Source organism: Plectrocnemia conspersa, unplaced genomic scaffold, assembly GCF_051122295.1.
Source record: "Plectrocnemia conspersa isolate PC_06_02 unplaced genomic scaffold, ASM5112229v1 ptg000011l, whole genome shotgun sequence".
Lineage (NCBI taxonomy): Eukaryota > Metazoa > Arthropoda > Insecta > Trichoptera > Polycentropodidae > Plectrocnemia > Plectrocnemia conspersa.
This window is the reverse complement of record NW_028277175.1, coordinates 29,577,874-29,602,049: the sequence shown is the minus strand read 5'-3', so window position 1 is coordinate 29,602,049 and position 24,176 is coordinate 29,577,874. Positions and strand designations below refer to the sequence as shown.

General features: G+C 34.1%; 2 protein-coding genes across 2 annotated transcripts; both read right to left on the bottom strand.

Moving 5' to 3' along the window:
- Positions 1-329: 329 nt before the first annotated feature.
- LOC148230219 (uncharacterized) lies at positions 330-2,932 on the bottom strand. The gene is made up of 2 exons (XM_088198638.1): positions 2,825-2,932; positions 330-2,760 (listed from the first exon to the last, which is right to left on the bottom strand). Exons 1-2 carry the CDS (start codon positions 2,867-2,869, stop codon positions 409-411), a joined length of 2,397 nt encoding a protein of 798 aa, XP_088054764.1. The 5' UTR covers positions 2,870-2,932; the 3' UTR covers positions 330-408.
- A 6,184-nt stretch (positions 2,933-9,116) lies between these two features.
- Positions 9,117-15,929, bottom strand: LOC148230218 (uncharacterized). Its single transcript, XM_088198629.1, has 2 exons — positions 15,751-15,929; positions 9,117-14,638 (listed from the first exon to the last, which is right to left on the bottom strand). Exons 1-2 carry the CDS (start codon positions 15,796-15,798, stop codon positions 9,764-9,766), a joined length of 4,923 nt encoding a protein of 1,640 aa, XP_088054755.1. The 5' UTR covers positions 15,799-15,929; the 3' UTR covers positions 9,117-9,763.
- Between the last annotated feature and the right edge of the window lie 8,247 nt (positions 15,930-24,176).

Genomic DNA, 24,176 nt, shown 5'->3' with positions numbered 1-24,176 from the left:
TGCATATTTAGTATATGTACATACATATAATATCAAATAGGGAGTGCAAATAAAAAATATCATTACTTTTATCAAAATTTATATATTTTATTATATTCCTATCAAATATATAAGCTGACTTACATGACTAGTTATTTATTAGTGAAAAATGTATAATTAAATTTAAGTAAAACACAAAAATAATATAAAAACAAACTAAAACTGTAATTAAATAGCTATCTAATGAATCTCTTGTAAATCAAAAGATTTAATAACATACATAGTACTTATTGTATAATAAATAAATTAAAAAATAATTTAAATTGTATTTTATGTAATAAAATAAATAATTCATTATCACATACGTTTATTATCATTAATAGCTCCATAAAATTTGGACATGTGTTGGTAGCATTTCCAAAACGTTTTTCAAAGATTAACAGGTTCCAATCCTAAATTTTTTCTACCTTTCCTTGAATTCGTATTCTCTGGTACCGTTGTAGGATTCATCACATCTAGAACAGTGTTTGAGGTATACATCGGAGCGGATATCTTCGGCAAACCGAATATACCGGGCAGAAATGATCTAGTCATCATGCTGCCCATTTGATAGATTTCCATAGATTTCTTAAGAAACTGATTTAAGTAGCTGAACGGTTTTTCTCTCTGTTGCGTTTCAGCGATATTGGATACATTCGAATCTACAATTTCGATATGATTATGTTCTTTGTCATCATCAGATACACTATCACTCTTCTTTAAGTTTTTCTTTTCAACTTCTTCAGTTAACACCTTAGATTTCTTTGCTTGTTTATCAGTATCGTCTTCTTGCAACGTTTCCAGTATTATAATATTTTCACTTTTCTCCTTGATATCGGACATTGCCTCTTCTATTATAACAATATCCGTCTTTATGTCTTCAATAGGCTTCTTCAATTTTCTCGATCTTTTACTAGAATCGCTATCCAACAGAGTTTCTGACGGTGGAGTCTTACTTTCTGTAATATCGGTTAAAACTTGTACTATCGAATTTAAATCTGTATTAATATCGATCATACTTTGAATTTCTTCAGTCTGTGGCTTAGATTTTCTCGACAGATTATCGGCATTATTTTCTGGCAGAATTTTTTGTGTCGATAAAGTATTTACAGCGTCATCAGATATATTTTTTGCATCAATATCATTTCCCTTCTTTGATTTTTTTGCTTTTTTTTCAGCTATATTATCTGGCAGAATTTCTGGGGTTTGCATGTTATTATCAAACTTCGCTTGATCTTTTAAATTAGAATTGCCATTAGAATTTGTTCTTCTTGATTTTTTCTCAGCATTACTTTCTTGTAGCATTTCTGTGGTCGGTAATTTATTTTCTATTTCTCTGATATCGGACATTGCTTCATTTATCGCAACAATATCTGTCTTTATGTCTTCCAATTGCTTCATTTCGATTTCTTCTATCATCATCTTGGATTTTTTCGACCGTTCGTTGACACTATCTGCTGGTTGATTCTTCTGTGTTGTTTTTGTTGCTTGACCGATTTTATTAATATCAGCATCTTCAAATTCTTTCTTCGGCTTTTTTGATATTTTACCAACACTACTTTCTGGCAGTATTTCCGGCGTCGGCATAACACTTTCTATTTCTATGATATTGGATATTACTTCATTTATCCTAACAAGGTCTGTCTTAAAATCTTCCAATTCTTTTAATTCTTTTTCTTCAGCCAGCATCTCAGATTTTCTCGACCGTTTATCAGCGATGCTTTCTGGCAGAACTCCCTTTATTTGTTTTATATTTTCTCCTACGGTGTTATCTCCTGAATTTAAGTCTCCAACCTGTGTCCTAGATTTTCTTGAACTTAGCTCATTATCTGGAACCATTTCTGATTTTTTCATATTATCTGAGATACGCTTTTTTGCATCGTTTAAATCTTTCTTATCTTCAATCACATTAGATTTTTTCGTCTGTTTGTCGGTATTACTATATGGTGTTGATTCTTTTACTTCATTTTCTTCAGTCAGCATCCTAGATTTTCTTGACTGTCTGTCACCATTATTTTCCAGCCGAAGATCCTCTATTTGCTTTATATCTTCACTGACAGTTTTATCAGCTTTAGTTTGATCTTTCACATCAAGATCTGAATTCAAATCACTATTCTGCGACTTATATTTATCTGGAAGACGCTTCTTTGTATCGTTTAAATCTTTCTTTTCTTCAATTACATTTGACTTCTTCGGCTGTTTGCCAATATTACTATTTGGTGTAGTATTTCCAACTAAAAGGTTGCTAGAGGTATTTTGGTTATCCAATTCATTTTCTTCAGTCAACATCCTAGATTTTCTCGACTGTTTGTCAGTATTATTTTCTGGCAAAATCTCCTTTATTTTGTTTTTATTTTCATCTACGGTTTTATCAGCCTTGAGATCTGTCTTTATGTCTCTAATCTGCGATTTTCTTGAATCTGCCTCGCTATTTGGCACCAGTTCTGAGGCTTTAAGCTTCTTTGCGTCGTTTGAATCTTTCGTTTCTTTAATCACATTGGATTTTTTCGTCGGTTTGGTAGTATTGCTATTTAGCAGCGTTTTCGGTACTAGTGTAGTATCTTTGATTTCTTCAGTCTTCGGTGTTATATCATTGTTTTGATTTACCAGCAACGGAGGCGGCGAAGGAGGAGGACTGCCCGGATTGTCGTGATAATTGTGTACCAGATCGTATATAAATTTTTGAAGTGCGTCGTATTCTGTCGTATCTTCGGCTTCAGGAGGACTTTCCGAATATACCAACTGTCGAAAAAAAATCACATGAAACTAGAGTTATTAAAATCAAAAACCGCAAATGTATACTTACACTGTACAATAGTAAAAGTAAAAATCCTGATATTATAGTCTTCATGGTCTTATATGGATTTAGAGCGCAAAACAGACAATGCTTCCAGTAAAAGGTGCAAGCGTGACTGTTAAAAAATATTTTAAATTGTGGCAGAGTGCGGCCCGAACATATTAACGATATGTATTCGTTATTGAAGCCATCGGATCTATCAATTTTGCGTCTGTAAACGGCTGTGTTTGTACAATACGATCAATATTGCGATAGGTGGGTGTAATTTTAAAAAGACGTCACATTTTGAAAATAAAAAAATATGATTGCAAAAATTAGCCTTTAAAACTTCCGTATTTCGTCAGTCGTCAGCATGGTAACATTGAACAAATTATTTATTCAACGCATGATTGCATTTTAATAACAGATTTATTTATATTGTACGACACTATGTATGCTACTTTAATGGCACATCACATTTGCCATATGTCAGTCTATACAGTATATTTATTTTCAACAGTAGATGCACCAAAACATTGCTCAACGCATGATCTTATATTTTTGCCCTGTGCTTGGTCGGTTGCCCTGAGGGGTGGTACTATTATGTGAAAGTACATAGGACGGTATTATCATAATTTGTCGTTCTCGTGGTTTAGCTGTCAAGATTATTATTTTATCGCATCTTTTATTGTTCTTATATATGATGTATTTATTATAATCATTCCCCAGCCATACGCGTATATTTTAATTTTATTTATTTATATAATTAACACTGTTTTATTCATTAAATTTTTTTTTTAATTTTTCATGCCATATTCAAACCTTTATTATATTTTTAAACAGAGCACTTGATTAATTTAAAAAATACATTATTGTATATATAGCAAAATATAAGAAAAACATAATTTTAAAATTAGCTGCTCAACCCCATAACATCATAAACAAGGAACAGTATTCAGAAAACTTGACCGACCTTCTAAAAAAGGTCTTGCTCCGTGACTGTAGCTTTGAAAGCTGCAGTCTTAAGGCGTCCTTAAAAGTGGGCCTGACCAGCCAACAGGGACGTTATTTCAGCTTTTTCCTGGGAGGGCAAAAGTTAACCAGCCATAGTATAAGTTACATGTATTTTTTGGCTCAAATTCAAGGGGGGAGGGAGGCAAATTATCCACACCTCCCCTCCCAATGACGTCCCTGGGTTTGCATCATTTAATTTTAATTATACATTGTTTCATTTTTGGTGTATTGACATAATATTTTGTATTGTTTTCGATCTTCGTGGCGCATTGGAGTAACCTGTGAGGTTACGATGGTCCTAATTTAATTTAAATAAATAAATAAAATAAATTATTCACGGTGGCAAGTTTTTTATTGTAAGTTCAAATACTTCGAGCACTCTTTCTTCGAAAATAAACTTAGTAACCAAAGCAATTGCTCTAAATTGTCTATGAAACTCAATTTGACAGTGGTATAACTACATGCAATCCATTGCGTGGTAATAAGGCCCTACGAATCCAACCCTTCGGGTGGGCACCCGGCTGTTCCCTACCCCCCGTAGTACTAAATATGTTATTGGAGATATATTAGTATTTCTCCGGAGCGCTCAGGGAGACGGGCTCTCGTTGACTAGCCGGTATTGCATGCATTGCGTATTATCCTAATAATAGAACTACCCCCCAGGTCTACGGAAGGTGTTTATGCTACCTCAGCCGTAGCCTTTAGCCCTCGTAACCCCAGGAGGGCCGAGCCCTTTGGTTTGCTTGCGTTAATTTGTTATACTTTGTTCGTCTTAGGTAGTACCTCGTGCTCTACCTCAGACGGCCAGCCCGAGAGATCCCTTCACTTCAAGAGTTTGGATTTTAACCCAAGAAGGGTCACTTTCTCTCCCACACTGACTGATGGCGCTTAACTCAATTTGACAGTTGCGAAACGTCCGTTTGCATTTTTGCATTTTTCATGCCTTTTTCTGAGCAAATTCAAAGGAATGAAAATTTACCATCTACCCCACCCCTCAATAAAATTGTATCATCGCAGTGGTAGCGCTTAGTTATCTAGCGTTTATTTTAAGACTTTTTATAACAATATTATGTCTTACAATAAGTTAGAATCGAATAAAGCATATCTAAACCGAATTTTGCTCAATAGGAGTGCGCAAAAAACAATATCAATCAGTGAAAATGTATTCTCATATGAATATTTGATGATTCGAGACTGTTTTGCTTTAGATTTTCTCTGAAGGAGTACCCAAGAATTTCTGGTTTAAAACCAGGGAAGTCATTTTAGCTTTTTCCAGGGGGGGCTTTTTCCAAAGGATCATTGCTGGTCAAAGTCGTAAGCTCGACGTCATTAAATGGAAGGAACAACTAGCCAAGGACGACAACATAGCGAATGTTGAGCTGGCCTGCTAAGAGGCCGACAAGCCAAGGGTTAAGCGTGCTACTGGCAAAGTCTCTATAAATATATAGATATTTCTTATAAAATCTACCTTTTTAATTTTGGGATCATCGACGATCGTTAGAAAAAACGTGTTAAAAGCACAATTACCAGACCCTCATCATGCGTATTATCGAACGCATGTTTACTACATATATAATATTTTTAATTTTATTTAAATAATATCTACAGGATATTTTAAATATTACAAATTCAAGTTTCTGTATGCAGATGATTAAAAGTTGTTTAAATGAATTCGATCTGTTACAGACTGCTTCCATCTACAGAGTGATTTAGATTATTTATAAAAATAGGTTTCCGTCGGGGTCCGGAAAATTTATAGCCCGAAATTCACCGCCAGCAATTAATCGCTAGCAGTTTACCGCCGCGTCATTTGACCGCATAAACAATTTATGGCCTACAAACGACCGTTAGTATATTTTATCGCCAGGCAATACATATCATGTATATACATTTATTGAGCATTTTTAATTAAAAATAAAAGAAAAGTTTCATAAAACCATATTTGGTTATTATCAGTTCTTATATCCCAGCGCATTTCTTTTAGTAGCGTTGAGATACGATTCGCTGTGCTCTCGCAGAAAGTCGTATGTCGCTAATCATTTCTTCAAACTACTGTAGGGTGCTGTCTATAATCAAACTATTTTCAAGAAACTCCAGTTTTGAGAATCCTTCGAGATCGCGTCCTCTTTTGATGTCCGTTAGGGTCAGGACAGCCGACTTTCGCCATCCGGCTCTTTAATACATTGGCATTACACATTGATCTGCTTAATGTAAGCTACGAGGAGCTGGTCCGATTCGTATAATTTAATTTTAATATTTTATGCTTTTTTTTATTTTTTACTATGTATTGTTTTGACCATCATTTCGTTACCATTTATGTCACGTTGGTGTTGTATATAAATATATCTTGTTTAGAATGCTACGCGCTAAATATACAGAGGCGTATCTAAGAGGGTGGAAATTAGCCAAAATAAACTCATTAACCAGTTTGCTAAGTAGCTGATCGTAATTTAAGTGGAAACCTTGGGTAGCGAAAAGACCTTGTGGCAGGAACATTATATAAAAAGCTATAAAATTATGTACGATCGCAAAAAAACAAAACTGGCCAATACTTTATTTATTGGCTTATTGTCAGTATGGCCATTAATTATCAATAATCACACAAGTCTTAATCTATTTACTTAAGTATCATACAATATTTTGCGTTAAAGTGTTAAAAGATAAAACACCTGTTGAAATGGCTATAGACTCGTTATCTTCTTATAGCACAACGGATTAGGTTTATTAGTATTGCATCATTAAATATATCAATGAAAATCAATTAGTGTTTTTTTCATATGACCCAATAACTCTTATATCGGATGCGTAAATGACAAGCAAATTGTTGATCCAATTGCCAGTTGCTTTGTCCCAAAAAGCGTTTTTATATACGATACTAGTAATAAAACATCTATAGGGTGGCTAAAATCAGTCGGACAATAACAATAAGCCATTTGTGATAACTCAACTGTTAATGCATAATACCTAAAAATTCAATTACTTTGAAAAAAATCATATACTACAATATGATCTTGTAATATTGATGATAAAAAAGATTAAAGGAAAGCTTTTTTAAGGGTAGGAAAAATACATTGGAGAAAATTAATTTCTAGCCCGCATTATCGCAAGTAAAAGTAATATTGCATAAAATTTAACATATATTATAAAAAAATGTGTATATATTATATTATTTATATGAGTTTTTAGTTTTAGTTGGCTTGATGTGTGGATGGATTTTTAAATCGTTAACAGTTCTTATTAGATCTCAGTTCAGCATCAGTTGACATCGTTATACCATTTCAGTTTTTACCATTGTCCACTTATCACTTTTCCACGGTTGTTGAAAATATGAAAGAGCAACTGTAACTGTCGTATGAAAATAATGAACAGCTTTTATTCGTTTTATTTACTCTTTTTTTGCTTATTATTGCGTATTTGGTAAACATGTAAATAGTAAGTGTACACGAGTAAAATATGTTCACGCCCAAGGTAATAACAAAATGATATAGGGGAGAAGTGGCATAGAGAGGGTTTATTCAGAAAAAGTCATCAATAATATTTAAATAAGTTTATTTATTTATTAAAATTAACTAATAACTAAGAAAAACATATAATGGAAGCTACCTTAAAGTACGTGTCGATAGGTAACTTTTCTTTAATGGTTAAGTTGATGCAATACTTCATATTTTTATTGTAAGGATGTATTATACCTACAATAATCAAAACAATGTAACCTTCTTACCAAAAAGTGATACTGATATTTTATGGTGGATAATCAAAGATAATCTGCGAATATTAGCTATTTATTTTTCTAATAAATTAATTAGTTAATCGTATCTTTGTATTACTTTTAGTGATACCTTTTAATTGGTGTGTATACCTATAAATATTAAATCACATATGTGATGACTATTTTGACATATTGAGGTTATGAGAAATTGCTACACTGAAATGGATTAGATATTGGTATTTCTTCTAACACTTGATCCTGGAATGTTAATGATAATTTTGTTAGAATAATCGTGTTATATTTTATATTTAGCAAAATATTATACTTACATTATGTTTTGTTTATATTGTTTACACACTTTAACTAATAATATGTAAGCAATATCTACTGTGATTCGCTGCTTATTTATTTTAATTTTGGCACTACATAATGCAGCGTATTTTTCGACGCAGTCACTAGTGACAAATGTCAGATTTTGTAAAATCACCGCTAATCAGGACCTGCCAAAAACTATTTTATCGATTAAAACTATTAAACACTCAAATAGCTCTCTACAAAAAATACTAAAATGATAAAAAGTATTTAATTTATTACAAATATTACATATTCTAATATTATTTAAATATAATATATGCTTAAACGATTTTTTTTAAAAGATTCAAAATTATATTATTTTAGGCCGGCCATGGCTTATTTACCGTCCAGGCAAAAATTAACTTCCTCCCCCCCCTAAAAAAATATTAACACATAACACTTAAAACATTATTATTAATTAAAAACTAGAACGCTTTACATTTTTATTAAAATTATTTTCATATTCCTCTAAAACTGGCACATTATATATAAAAAGACATGAAATAGTTTTTTCTCTTTTGATGGCTTTTCTTCTTAGCAAATATAATAGTATGGGGATGCACGTACTGTTTATTAAAACTTAAATCTAAATTCAAACATTATTTTACTTAGTTCATTGTGGTGACCGACTGGTGAGAGCTCGCCAAAACGTCAGTTTTCGTTGGCTGTTCACCTACCTTGCTAACTCTTATAGCATGCAAATCTGACATCAACGCATATTACCAATAAAAAAATAATAATTTATATTTTTACCAATTGTAATTTACCTTAATTTTTCTTATACCTATATGCAAATTTTACGCAAATCAATATGAAACGTCTTTGTCGAGCATGAAAATGCCTACTATTATAAAAAAATAATTACTATTACATTAAAAATATTAAATGTTCTATGTTATAGTAAAATATAATAGTTCTTATTAGAAAAGAACGGGAATTTAATTCTTCATATTTTGTTTAGTTGTCAAATCTCCATCTTTAGTGTCGACATGAACTGCGCTTGAGTTCATACCATGCTTATTACTACCTGACAATCAATGAAGATCTGCGTAGTCAAAAAAATATTAGTCAAACTTAAATCCAGGTCGAATACTCAAATTAGTGCAACTATTAGGAACAAAAAGGTTTGATTTATTAGATAAATTAACGTTCGTTTGCTTACTGACGTTTGTCACTAATGTTTAGCGAAAATATACTGCATTCATTGAACATTAAAGGTTTCGAAATATTATATATATAAAACTATTGACACACTCAAAAGTTTATTATTTTTATTACATGTACATAATTCACAATATACATGCATATTTAAGTAATATATGTACATATATGTATTCATAAAATATTGAAAACAATAAAACACTTATTTGATAATAAAAAAAAACACCTGAAGATATCTGTTACATCGCAGACAAAAGCATGGACCAAACTAAAATTTATATTCAAAATTTTCTCGCACAACCTTATGTATCAAGCTATTCTTCCAAAGTCGAAAATTAATTAGTAATTTATTATAATAAGAAGTCATTTATTAAAATATAATAATACAATCGCACTACATAAATATTTAATGGAATAAATGTACTTTTCTTAAATTATTAAATGTAATATCACCTTATTTGTGTACTAACTTATATCGTCGAGCCATTTTAGAATATACAAAAAAAGTTTGACATTATTTAGTAATTTTATCAATTACATTTATAGTTCAAGAGTGTACAATGCATACAATTGTGATTATATTCGATACAATTTACTTATAATATGTAGAATATATGCACACGAATTCAAAATTTACATTAAATTTTATGTACATATATATGAATTAGCAAAAAAAATATTCTGAACATCAAATCTAAATATGATAAATTTGTATTATTACTAAAACAATATTATTGTATAATAGCCGTATTGGCGAATGGAGCTAGAATTGATACTGGGTCTGTAATTGTATAAGCTGTTCCATTAGTGTCATAGGCTATAAAGGTGCCATTGCTATTTTCAGGAATATCTATAATAGTTCTGTTTTGAGATATATAATTCAAAAATTTTCCTGGTTCAACAGTTACAATTGTTGGTGCTACGGTTGTAATTGTTGCTTCTATTGGAGTTACTGTTGTTTCTACTGGAGCTGCTGTTGTTACCGTGTCAACTACCGTTGATGCTGTTCCCGCATCGGTTGCTGGTACCGTGGATCCCGCATCTTCTGATGTTACTGTAGTTCCATCAGTTGTTGGAGCTGATGCTACTGTAGTGTCTTCGGTCGCTGGAGCTGGTGTCACAGATCCGACATCTTGCGTTGTTACTGTAGTTCCATCAATAGTTGGAGTTGCTGCCGCATCTTGTGTTACTACTGTTGTTCCATCGGTTGTTGGAGTTGATGCCGCATCTGGTGTTGCTACTGTAGTTCCATCAGTTGTTGGAGCAGCTGCCGCTTCTTGTGTTGTTACTGTAGTTCCATCGATGGTTGGAGTTGGTGCTGCATCTGGTGTTGCTACTGTAGTTCCGTCTGTTGTTGAAGTTGGTGCCGGATCTGGGGTTGCTACTGTAGTTCCATCGGTTATTGAAGAAAGTGCCGCATCTGGTGTTGCAACTGGAGTTCCATCGGTTGTTGGAGCAGCTGCCACTTCTTGTGTTGTTACTGTAGTTCCATCGATGGTTAGAGTTGGTGCCGCATCTGGTGTTGCTACTGTAGTTTCATCGGCTGTTGAAGCGGGTGCTGCATTTTGTGTTGCTACTGTAGTTTCATCAGTTGTTGGAGCAGGTGCCACATCTTGTGTTGGTACTGTAGTTCCATCGGTCGTTGGAGTAGGTGCTGCATCTGGTGCTGCTACTGTAGTTTCATCGGCTGTTGGAGCAGCTGCCGCTTCTTGTGTTGTTACTGTAGTTCCATCGATGGTTGGAGTTGGTGCCGCTTCTTGTGTTGTTACTGTAGTTACGTCTGTTGTTGAAATTGGTGCAGTATCAGGGGTTGCTACTGTAGTTCCGTCGGTTGTTGAAGTTGGTGCCGCATCTGGGGTTGCTACTGTAGTTCCGTCGGTTGTTAAAATTGGTGGCGCATCTGGTGTTGCTGCTGTAGTTCCATCGCTCGTTGGAGTAAGTGCTGCATCTGGTGTTGCTACTGTAGTTTCATCGGTCATTGAAGCGGGTGCTACATTTTGTGTTGCTACTGCAGTTTCATCAGTTGTTGGAGCAGGTGCCACATCTTGTGTTGGTACTGTAGTTCCATCGGTCGTTGGAGTAGGTGCTGCATCTGGTGCTGCTACTGTAGTTTCATCGGCTGTTGGAGCAGCTGCCGCTTCTTGTGTTGTTACTGTAGTTCCATCGATGGTTGGAGTTGGTGCCGCTTCTTGTGTTGTTACTTTAGTTCCGTCTGTTGTTGAAATTGGTGCTGCATCCGGTGTTGCTACTATAGTTTCATCAGTTGTTAGAGCGGGTGCCGCATCTGGTGTTGATACTGTAGTTTCATCGGTTGTTGAAGCAGGTGCCGCATCTGGTGTTGCTACTGTAGTTTCATCAGTTGTTGGAGCGGGTGCTGCATCTGGTGTTGCTACTGTAGTTTCATCAGTTGTTGGAGCGGGTGCCGCATCTGGTGTTGCTACTGTAGTTTTATCAGTTGTTGAAGCGGGTGCTGCATCTGGTGTTGCTACTGTAGTTTCATCGGTTGTTGAAGCGGGTGCCGCAACTGGTGTTGCTACTACAGTTTCATCGGTTGTTGGAGCAGCTGCCGCATCCAGTGTTGCTGCTGTAGTTCCATCGGTTATTGGAGTAGCTGCTGCATCCGGTGTTGCTACTATAGTTTCATCAGTTTTTAGAGCGGGTGCCGCATCTGGTGTTGCTACTGTAGTTTCATCAGTTGTTGGAGTGGGTGCCGCATCTGGTGTTGTTACTGTAGTTTCGTCGGTTGTTAAAGCAGGTGCCGCATCTGGTGTTGCTACTGTAGTTTTATCAGTTGTTGGAGCGGATGCCGTATCTGGTGTTGCTACTGTATTTTCATCGGTTGATGGAACGGGTGCCGCTTCCGGTGTTGCTGCTGTGTTTCCATCGGTTATTGAAGCAGGTGCCACATCTGGTGTTGCTAGTGTAGTTCCATCGGTTATTGAAGCAGGTGCCGCATCTGGGGTTGCTACTGTAGTTTCATCAGTTGTTGGAGCGGGTGCCGCATCTGGTGTTGCTACTGTAGTTTCATCAGTTATTGGAGCAGGTACCGAATCCGGTGTTGCTGCTGTAGTTTTATCGGTTATTGGAGTTGCTGCTGCATCCGGTGTTGCTACTATAGTTTCATCAGTTGTTAGAGCGGGTGCCGCATCTGGTGTTGATACTGTAGTTTCATCGGTTGTTGAAGCAGGTGCCGCATCTGGTGTTGCTACTGTAGTTTCATCAGTTGTTGGAGCGGGTGCTGCATCTGGTGTTGTTACTGTAGTTTCGTCGGTTGTTGAAGCAGGTGCCGCATCTGGTGTTGCTACTGTAGTTTTATCAGTTGCTGGAGCGGATGCTGCATCTGGTGTTGTTACTGTAGTTTCGTCGGTTGTTGAAGCAGGTGCTGCATCTGGTGTTGCTACTGTAGTTTTATCAGTTGCTGGAGCGGATGCCGCATCTGGCGTTGCTACTGTAGTTTCATCGGTTGATGGAACGGGTGCCGCTTCCGGTGTTGCTGCTGTGGTTTCATCGGTTATTGAAGCAGGTGCCACATCTGGTGTTGCTAGTGTAGTTCCATCGGTTATTGAAGCAGGTGCTGCATCTGGTGTTGCAACTGTAGTTTCATCGGCTGTTAGAGCGGGTGCCGTATCTGGTGTTGCTACTGTAGTTTCATGAGCTGTTGGAGCAGGTGCCACATCTAGTGTTGCTACTGTAGTTCCATCGGTCGTTGAAGTAGGTGCTGCATCTGGTGTTGCTACTGTAGTTTCATCGGCTGTTGAAGCGGGTGCTGCATTTGGTGTTGCTACTGTAGTTTCATCAGTTGTTGGAGCAGATGCCACATCTGGTGTTGCTACTGTAGTTTCATCGGTCGTTGGAGTAGGTGCCGCATCTGGTGTTGCTACTGTAGTTTCATCAGTTGTTGGAGCAGGTACCGAATCCGGTGTTGCTGCTGTAGTTTTATCGGTTATTGGAGTTGCTGCTGCATCCGGTGTTGCTACTATAGTTTCATCAGTTGTTAGAGCGGGTGCCGCATCTGGTGTTGATACTGTAGTTTCATCGGTTGTTGAAGCAGGTGCCGCATCTGGTGTTGCTACTGTAGTTTCATCAGTTGTTGGAGCGGGTGCTGCATCTGGTGTTGTTACTGTAGTTTCGTCGGTTGTTGAAGCAGGTGCCGCATCTGGTGTTGCTACTGTAGTTTTATCAGTTGCTGGAGCGGATGCTGCATCTGGTGTTGTTACTGTAGTTTCGTCGGTTGTTGAAGCAGGTGCCGCATCTGGTGTTGCTACTGTAGTTTTATCAGTTGCTGGAGCGGATGCCGCATCTGGCGTTGCTACTGTAGTTTCATCGGTTGATGGAACGGGTGCCGCTTCCGGTGTTGCTGCTGTGGTTTCATCGGTTATTGAAGCAGGTGCCACAGCTGGTGTTGCTAGTGTAGTTCCATCGGTTATTGAAGCAGGTGCCGCATCTGGGGTTGCTACTGTAGTTCCATCGGTCGTTGGAGTAGGTGCTGCATCTGGTGTTGCAACTGTAGTTTCATCGGCTGTTAGAGCGGGTGCCGTATCTGGTGTTGCTACTGTAGTTTCATGAGTTGTTGGAGCAGGTGCCACATCTAGTGTTGCTACTGTAGTTCCATCGGTCGTTGAAGTAGGTGCTGCATCTGGTGTTGCTACTGTAGTTTCATCGGCTGTTGAAGCGGGTGCTGCATTTGGTGTTGCTACTGTAGTTTCATCAGTTGTTGGAGCAGATGCCACATCTGGTGTTGCTACTGTAGTTTCATCGGTCGTTGGAGTAGGTGCTGCATCTGGTGTTGCTACTGTAGTTTCATCAGTTGTTGGAGCAGGTACCGAATCCGGTGTTGCTGCTGTAGTTTTATCGGTTATTGGAGTTGCTGCTGCATCCGGTGTTGCTACTATAGTTTCATCAGTTGTTAGAGCGGGTGCCGCATCTGGTGTTGATACTGTAGTTTCATCGGTTGTTGAAGCAGGTGCCGCATCTGGTGTTGCTACTGTAGTTTCATCAGTTGTTGGAGCGGGTGCTGCATCTGGTGTTGTTACTGTAGTTTCGTCGGTTGTTGAAGCAGGTGCCGCATCTGGTGTTGCTACTGTAGTTTTATCAGTTGCTGGAGCGGATGCTGCATCTGGTGTTGTTACTGTAGTTTCGTCGGTTGTTGAAGCAGGTGCCGCATCTGGTGTTGCTACTGTAGTTTTATCAGTTGCTGGAGCGGATGCTGCATCTGGTGTTGTTACTGTAGTTTCGTCGGTTGTTGAAGCAGGTGCCGCATCTGGTGTTGCTACTGTAGTTTTATCAGTTGCTGGAGCAGATGCTACATCTGGTGTTGGTACTGTAGTTCCATCGGTCGTTGGAGTAGGTGCTGCATCTGGTGTTGCTACTGTAGTTTCATCAGTTGTTGGAGCGGATGCAGCATCTGGTGTTGCTTTTATTGTTTCATCGGTTGTTGGAGCAGGTGCCGTATCTGGTGTTGCTACTGTAGCTGATGTATTTTGTAACGATGGTTGCGTAGTTACTTCTATTGGTGATGTTGTAATTGAAAACATGGATCTGCATGTAGACGCACACATTGATAAACACGACTCATATGTATGTATTTGGGATTGTATACTTGCAATCTGGAATATATTATTGGAAACTATTTAGTATGATACTAATTTGTAATAAATAAATCAGTTTACTCCCTCTCTATATCAAAGCAAACGCGTTTCCTTAGTCTGAATTTAGTTATATTTAATTGAAAGCTCTAGAACCTTTATTTGATTTTTTTAAAAAGAAAAGTCAAATATCAACGATAAGTAGCTGAAAACTTTTTATTGTTGCTGGGAAGTACTGTTTATTATTTTTTATTATTGGCAATAAATAAATTACTTAAAATTACATATTAATTGTGTTGTTGTATTAATGTAATGTAAATACAAAGGCATGAAACCATAAGGTCAATAGCATATGTGTAACAAATAATCAATGTCTAACAATTAGAGACATCTGTTGTAAATTATTTTAATTTTAATTTCCCTAGAAATGTTTGTTCATCTGTTCTTAATAATATTCACTACTAAATATTTTATATTTTTAAATGCATTAGTTTCCAATATTAAAAAAATAAATGCGGAATTAATTTTTAAATTGAGTAATGTAAGGAAAATTATCGGATGTAAATATATAAACGTTACACTTTTTTAATGATTACCATTCTAATATTTCATTTCTGAGTCTGGCATACGTTTTATCGATTATAATTATACTTTATATAATACTTTAAATGTATGTTTGACTAAAAACACCACTTTCAAAAGTGTAAGACTTATAGCATTTATTATATCAAAACACCTGTAAACTACATACAATTACTAATATAGGGTTTATTTTAAAAATATATATACATATATCATCTTTAGTGAAAAAAATTATATTATTATGTAAATAAACATAATAATAAAAGTCTTTCATAACATATTTGTTCGCTTTCTAAAATTTGAAATAAAATTTGAGCGTTCATATACTATATCAACCGACTAACTATGGTGCCTTTGTACAGCGAGAATGCGGCAAATAGTATATATGTATATTATATGAAACATTCACTTGTTTTTTGCTGTGAGGCTAAGGATATTGCGACAGTTTGATTAATTTTATATGCAGTTTTAAAAGAAAGTGATGGGGTGAAATTTTGCCCGACTAGCACCGGCCCTGCGCTATGTACAAATAAAGTAATATCTATACTCACGTTTATGGCAAAGATTAGCAAAAGAACAAAAACTCGTTTTCCAGTCATGACTTTTACAGTGCAGCAAATGAGATGGGTGGAAAATATGAGAAAGCGTCTAATAAAGACCGCAGCGGAGACGCGTGGGGTGTGTTAAAACGTGTGCGTCCGAATCATGAGCGCATTATTATGCAACACTCGGAAGTTTTAGCAGCGCCTGAAACTTTATCGCTATTAACACTCCATCAAAAAGCAGGGGCGTAGCTAGGGCTACCGTGAAATAGAAAGAAAAGTTAGTGACTTTCATTGGCCAATATAAACCGGATTTTTAATTGGGAAAAATAAGCCCGTTCACCATTCGGCAAAACTGCTAATTATTAAAATGTATCTCAAAATCTTGGTATAATGACATCATACACTTTCGTCGCCACGTAGGTCAAACTCGTGTAAAATATATATATATATATATATATATATATATATATATAAATACGGTGTAATAAATTAAATAAAAAACATAACCATTTAGCCAGTCGGGCATTGCTTAGCTCTGATTTCAAAAGTATATTTCATAAAATAATTCATTTTTTGATATTCAATTGTTAAATAATAATTGATTTTAGACTGTTGTTGTTATTGTTGCATAGCAATGCCACAAACGCAAAATATCAATTGCATTGGATCGAACATTGCAAGATTTACGTGGAAACAAACAGCCTATCAGTGGTGCGCTAATATTATTAGCAGGTAATTTTCGTTAAGACATTAAACATTACCTGTTATACCACATTCAACACCAGCTGATAAACTGAATGCGTGTTTAAAATCATCACATTTGTGAAGACACGTTAATAAATTAACATTGACGACAATCATGCGTGTTCAATTGCAAAGCGTTTTGCAAAACAATTATTGGAAATTGAAAATGACAAAATCACAATTGATGAATTTACCAACCGAATAGTATCTCACACTTAAAAGAAGAATTGATTCAATGCGTATTTCAAGATATCATACAACATTACAAAAGTGATCGATGGTTAAGTGAACGTCCAATATTAGCTGCAAAAAACGTGGATGTAAATGTTATTAGCATCATCATTCAGCATGTGTTACCGGGCAAAACATATAGTTATAAATAAGTAGATACTGTTATGAATCGAGATGAAGCAGTAAAACATCCTTAGAAACGTTGATTCACCCTGTCTTTGCAATACAATTTAGTACCAGATTGGGAGTCAATAAATTGTAAAAAATGTCATCGAAGCAACAGTTTTAACTGGCAAATTCATAGGAGAAGATGTGCTGCTACCACGCATACCAATGATTCCATCAGATATGCCATTACTATTCAAACGATTGCAATTTGCAATTGAACTGACTTTTGCAATAAAAATAAACAAATCACAAGAACAATCGTTGCAAGTATGTAGATTGAATTTATAAAATCCATGCTTTTCTCATGTTCAATTATACGCTGCATGCTCCCGTGTAGGAAAAAGAAGTGATTTTTCGAATATGCGTCAAATGAAATCACCAAAATCATTACAATGATCTTGAAGGTAAATAATTTATTAATTTTAATTTATTTATTTCAAATAAAATTAGTATTGAATTGATATTGTACATTTTATTGTTTTCGTAAAGTATCCAGATGGCGCTAAAGTTAAAAAATAAAAAAAACACAATTCAATTCAAGTAATTTTAATTGAATAAATAATTCTCGCATCTCGCATATTGCTCTATAGTTAGTCTGCACTATGTTTTAAAAATATGATAGCTATTCTTATTGATATTACTATGAACTTCTAATATAAGAGGGCTGATCAAAGTATATTCAAACCGAATTTTTATAAACAATATTCACTTCTCAGAAGTCAAAAATTTACGTCAAAAGCAATAAAATCGTGTCGGCGTCGTCACAGTAGAAACGCTCGGTAACGAGCGTTTCCACTGCGACGGCGCAGGCTAATCAAAATTTGGTTTAGATATGCTTCCTTCATTCGATTCTCATTTTATAAGTCGTTATATTTTAAGTCTCATTTTATAAGTCGTTATATTTTAGTCGTAACATTTTAATAAAGTGTGATGAATGAAAGAAGCTTTCTTGACTCTTTATCTGTCTGCTAATTATAAAATAGCTATTTTATCTGATTTAATTAAGTCTGAATTTTTTTAAATTAAATAAAAAATATTGTCGGGACCTCTGAGTTTGTTGCGATGAATTTTGTCGCAAGGACTTTTAAAAGCCTATCAATGTAATTATTTTATATATTTGTGACTTTCTAAAAACATGTTTTTTTCTTATAAATATATGAGCGGATCAGAAAGCACTATGCAAAAAGAGCTAAACAAAGGGTACAGTCAGTGCCAAAACAATGAAAAAATATATAAAAAGATTTTTAAATATTGGCCATTACTCAAAATAAATTTTAATTAAATTTTATTTTTTCTCAATAATGCGCAAAAATAAATATAAGTGATTATAGAACAGGGCTGAATATTTCTTACCTTGCATTTAGATAATATAAATATATCCGATGTATTTAAAATTTAGAATGACCAACTACGCCCTTGTTCAACAGGTGTTCAATCCAAAGATTAATATAATTCAGTGACGTTACGAATGACGTCGAATAATTTAATTATGAGTAAAAACTCTAGTCTTCAAACTTAAATACGTAAAAAAGAAACTAAGAGCACATTAATAACTGGACATTCGTTGTTAAATATTATGTATCATATTATTCATAAATACTGAAAAATAATCAAGTATTGTTTGACAATGGAAAATAATTTTAAGATATTATACAAAAATATTCTCTAAAACATAATCACAACATAAAAATGTAGAAATAAATAATGACGAGCTTCTTGTAATATTATAGAGGAAAAAGAAAGGCAAAGCAAACACTGAACATTTCAGACTTGATGATGATATTTCTCACATTTATCCACACCTTATAATAAAATACTTCATACAAAATCTCTTTAAAAAAACTCAAATAAAAATAAATTAAAATACAATTAATTATATATTGGTAAGGCATGATAAAAATTCAACTAGAAAAATTTATACTATTTTCATATAATAAGCCTAACATTTTTAGATAGTTTAAAACTTTAATAATTTTATTATAATAAGGATTTTTTGGTTAACTGTTTTAATATATTTTTTCCTGATATGAATTTATTACTGTCCATTAATTGTATATAGAACGAATAATCATTAGCATTTAATATTATGTATTTCTTATAATATAATTGTTAATTTTCAAACAGCTGCTGAAGATTTATGGATCATTAATAAGCTTAATTATAATTGTAAACAAATCGTTTATCTTGAATTGTTTTATTCACCGCCTGATATTGCTTTTAATATTTTTTTTTGTATACGTTATTGATAGTTATCAATCGTCAGTTGAAGGCAAATATATTTTTTGTAATAATTAAAATATTTCGCATAATTATGATTTCAGAAAATATGTCGCAACGGTGACTAATTTTTATATTTATTTTTAGCATAAAAAGGGTTAACTCGTACCTAATATTATTAATTAAAGAAATTATATTACGATGCTAAAAATATATAAAATACCATTTTTATCATGAGGTCCGGAATCGTTGTTTTCCCAGGGCTCTAGGCAGCCCTGATACAAAAAAAATCTAGATTCGGAGTCTCCTTGCCAGTTGAGTCTAACATCTGAAACCCCTTTTAAAAGTTGTATCTTTTATTTCTTATGGTTTTAATCTTACTGACATGCCAATCGGCGATTTCTTCCTCGATTACTTCGATATCCGAACTTTCCACACTATAAAAAACCGTCCCAATAATTATTCACTATGTTTTAAATATACTTTTTTGGAACTTGAAAAATAGTAAAGAAAACATCCCATTGGATGCCTCTCCACATTTATTTATTTTATATAATACTAATTTACTATTTTACATTTATTATTTGTCATATCCGTCAGATATGTCAGATGGTATAAATCGTTTAAGTCGTCTGTTGCCATTTTGTTTGTCGTGTATTTATTCGTTATTTCGTCTTTTATGAATTCTATGTTAAGGTCGTTATGTATTACGTCATTAGGAACATACCAGGGAGCGTCGACTATCATTCGTAGAACCTTGTTTTGGAACCTCTGGATGATGGCGACGGTAGAAGCACAGACACTACCACAAAGTTTTAATCCCGTATGTCCATACTGGTTTGAAAATTGATTTGTACATTAGTATACTTGTTTTCCAGTGTCATCTGATATCTTCTTCCCATCATCCAGTGCATTTTTCGAAGATATACTTCCGCCATGTGAGTCTTCTATCCAGATATACTTTCAGGTATTTGACCTATTATTTTTGTGGTAATATTTCACCATTTAGCGAAACATTTAGCCAGGTATTTTTATTCAATATGAACGTTACATTGAAGTGAAGGTTTGTCTGGAGGTTTTCTGATGCTTACAAAGGGTCATGATGAGAAGCAATCACAATTGTATCGTCTGCAAATGTCGCTATTGTTGCAGAACCTATCTTTGGGAGATCAGTTGTATATATTAGGTGAAGTACCGGTCTCAATACATTTCCCTGTGGAACTCTGGACTTACACGCGAATGTAAGATTCTAATATTTTATAAATTTTGCGCGGCATGTTTACTTTTATTTTATAAAGCAGTTCATCAAAAGCCTGACTGTTATCTATGAATGCAGCGGTGCAGTATCACTGCTGATTTTTTTATAGTCCCATGGACTTGCTCTATAGTCCCGTGGTGATTTCTAAATCCAAATTGGTGATCTGCACTAATTATTTTCTCTTCAATTATCGGATATATTCGTTGAAGTAACAGTTTTTAGAATATTTTAATAGCACAGGTTACAGGCTTATCGCTCTATACAACGAGCACAGTTAATGCTTCTACTTGTTTCTTTCCTTTAAGACAGGGGTCGGCAACCTTTTGAGACGGAAGAGTCAAAAGTTACAATTTACAAAATTTTCTAGTTTTTCAATATTATGGTATTTGATTTAGATTAGGTATATAAATTTGATTTTTGATTTAAATATGAAATAATATTTATTCATATAACACCATTCATATGCACCAATAACTAAACAAACAGAACAGTGTTGCCACATTTCAAAAATGTCAGCTGTCCGTATCCTCTCTACTCCACCTATTCTCAGTATTCTCTGTTGAGTGTTTTTATCCTGTTTAAAGTTTTTTTGCAGTATAATATTTTTTATGAATTTTGAAAATAAAATAATTATTAATATTTGCGCATGGAATTGGAGAGCCACATATTGACGTCAAAAGAGCCGCATGCGGCTCGCGAGCCGCAGGTTGCCGACCCCTGCTTTAAGAGAAAATATTTTATGTGATTTCTGTACCGTGTTAAGCCCTGATTCGTCCATATTATATATGCGTTACGGTGGAAGTTTTTCTTCTGCCAATAACTTCTCTAAAATGACAATGACTTGTTAAAAACTCTAACTCTGCCGCTGATGTGGACTCATGTGCTCTTTTAGTGACAGCTGAGAATTTTGTACCTTAAACCAGATAACCAATCCCAGCAAGCCATCTGAGTAGAACTGGCAAATCTGTTCTGTATCCAGCTTTAATTGCGAATTGATATTTTTTCAAATTGCTTGTTGTAAAGGCAAAAACCCTTTGTTCAAACTCCAGTATATGATGAACCATATACTGGACTTATCTGAAATAAAAATATGATGTAAGATCTAATGCGAAAAATGAGTACCAAAATACTAAAAGTAGATGTCTCTAAAATTGCAAAATGACCGTTTTAATACATATTGCCACATGGAACGCCAACGGTCTATCGCAACACACACAAGAAATATTTTTTTCTCTTTTTTTCTTATCAATATTAAACTTTGGCTTAAAGCGACTCAAAGTAATTTATATTTTATAGATATTCTACCGCAATTTTGCTTTTGTTTTAATGATGGCATGAGCCATCCTATTTTATTTTCTGTGATGCATGTCCTCGTCACGCCAAGAATGTCTAGAGCAGGCCCATCCAACAATCGACCGGTCGATTCATAACCTGGCTATAACCAGCGTTTTCAATTATTCGAATGGATAAAGTATTCGAATATTCGAAAATAATCGTTAATTCGTTCTCGGTTTTTACCGATTTTGATCAATTTAACTATGTATAATTAATTAAACATTAAAAACCTTCATATATTCATTACATATGGATAACATATTGACACGGTAATTATTGCGAGGGCGTTAAAAAAAATGTTTAATTTAAAATTAACATACTTTTTATCAAGGCCGTCGTTTCAGCTTTTTCCAGGGTGGAGCAAAACTTAGTTCGTGAATTTATATATAAATTACAACCCCTCCTCATGTTAAAAATTGTCAATGTTTTTTCATTGCTTAGGTTGTATATCCTCAGTGTTGCTACATTTAAAAAATGCATAAAAATATTTTTAGTAAAATCAAATATGTTTTAATTGAATGTTGGATTTTTGACAAACAATTCTATTATTTAAATTTTTCAAAGAAAATTCTTATCTTTTCAGTGTAAATGACACATATGTCATTGAGAAACGGAATTTGCTTAAATACATAATTTTATTTAATTTTATGTTCAATAATTTACTATCTGTTGTATATCATTTTAAGAACAAATTCGATGTATTGTACATATAGATCGGAGTCGTCTCATCGTTTTTTTTTGTTCGGAATTGCATATAAATTAAATTTCCAGCTGCGTTGCAATTATTCAGAAAAATTTATGGAAAATTTTAAATACATTATTTTATAGAATTTATTGCATATACAATAGCAAATAATGTTTGATATGAATTTGATATATATAAATATTGAATTTGTATCGGCGTTTATTTTGTGCAGATTTGCATATAAATTACACAACTATAAATAAATTAACCCCAATCGAATAATTTAATTGATTGAAATAAAATATTTATGTCTTGAAACAACAAATACAAATAACTTATAACTTTACAAAAATTTGCGACGCACGCCTGTTTTTGAGATAAGCGTTAAACGATAATAAAAGGTGCGCCTTTTCAACATTTTGTCTATTTCAACGAACGAATTCTGTGACTTTAGTCATAGTAAATGCCGCCATAAGCATTATATTCATAAATGTTTTTACACATTCTTACACTAAAGAATAACCACTTTTTCATGCTAAATCAGTGAAGTATAAACTTCACATTAAAGCAAACATAGAATTAATAATTGGATCAAAATTAGCAAAAACAAATATCGTATCAATTAATTTCTACCCATCTCCCCTTTTTGTTATTGACTAGCCGATTTAAAAACAAAATAATGTTAAAGCACCCCTGTTGACTGCTCAGCTTCCAGTGCTTCGCTACGCCACTGATGATACGTCATTTGTTTGCTACTATACATAAATATGCATTCGTATAAGTGCCAAACATATTTTTTGAATAACAATTTCAATTGGCTTTAACACTATTTGTTCAAATTTTATATCTTTGTGCTAAATTTAAACAATATGTGTTAAAAAAAATGGGGCAATATGATACTAGTGTATTTTTTTGTGTTTATACTAAACATATTTTTCATTCTGGATAATACATCTATTTTTTTAATATGTAATTACAATGTTCCTTAAAATTTAATTTTGTTAATTCGATTCGAAGTTGAATTTTTTTCTTGTAAAGTTGTTGATAGAGTTGTTTTCATAGTAATTCACGGTATTCGAAAGTCTGCGTGGCTATTGTGCAATCCTGGGTGTCCTACCGATTTCAAATGTTTATTGCTGTGAAGCAAAACATTTTGTTCCGACCACTGAATAGTATCCTTGAATATCGTTAAAACGATTAGCTATTTATTAATGCTCGAAATTGAACAAAGCAAACCGTCGGATCTGCGAAACTATACATGCAGTTGGCGAAATACAAATATTTGTAGTAAGTATAGCAAATATAAAATGTCGACCGTTTCAAATGGATATTTTTTCCATTTCAAGATCTTTTATTCATGATATACAGTATATTTAAATGTTATTAACATTGCAGATACCATTACTAATGGTATCGTTATTTACCTCTAAAACAACATTTCGCGGTAAACAGTTATTAGTTGTTAGCATTCTCAAATAATACGGAGAAGCAGCTTTTGAAACTGTTTCGGTATGCCATTTCAAATTTTAGTCCATAATGCTGAATTAATTAATAAATGTTGTGTGACAAAAATATAAGCAGATGGCGTCTGTTTATATCTTTATTTTAAACGAAGATATTTGCACCCAGGTCAAACGATGTACATTTGCACAGCTGGAAATCAACGACTGCTACGCAATCAATGTGCTACATGAAACTCACTTCTCACATTCACTCTTTCACCGTTTAATTATAGTTTATGACGCAAATTTACATCCATAGAGATAGGGTTAAAAGAATTTTGTATTTGTTCAG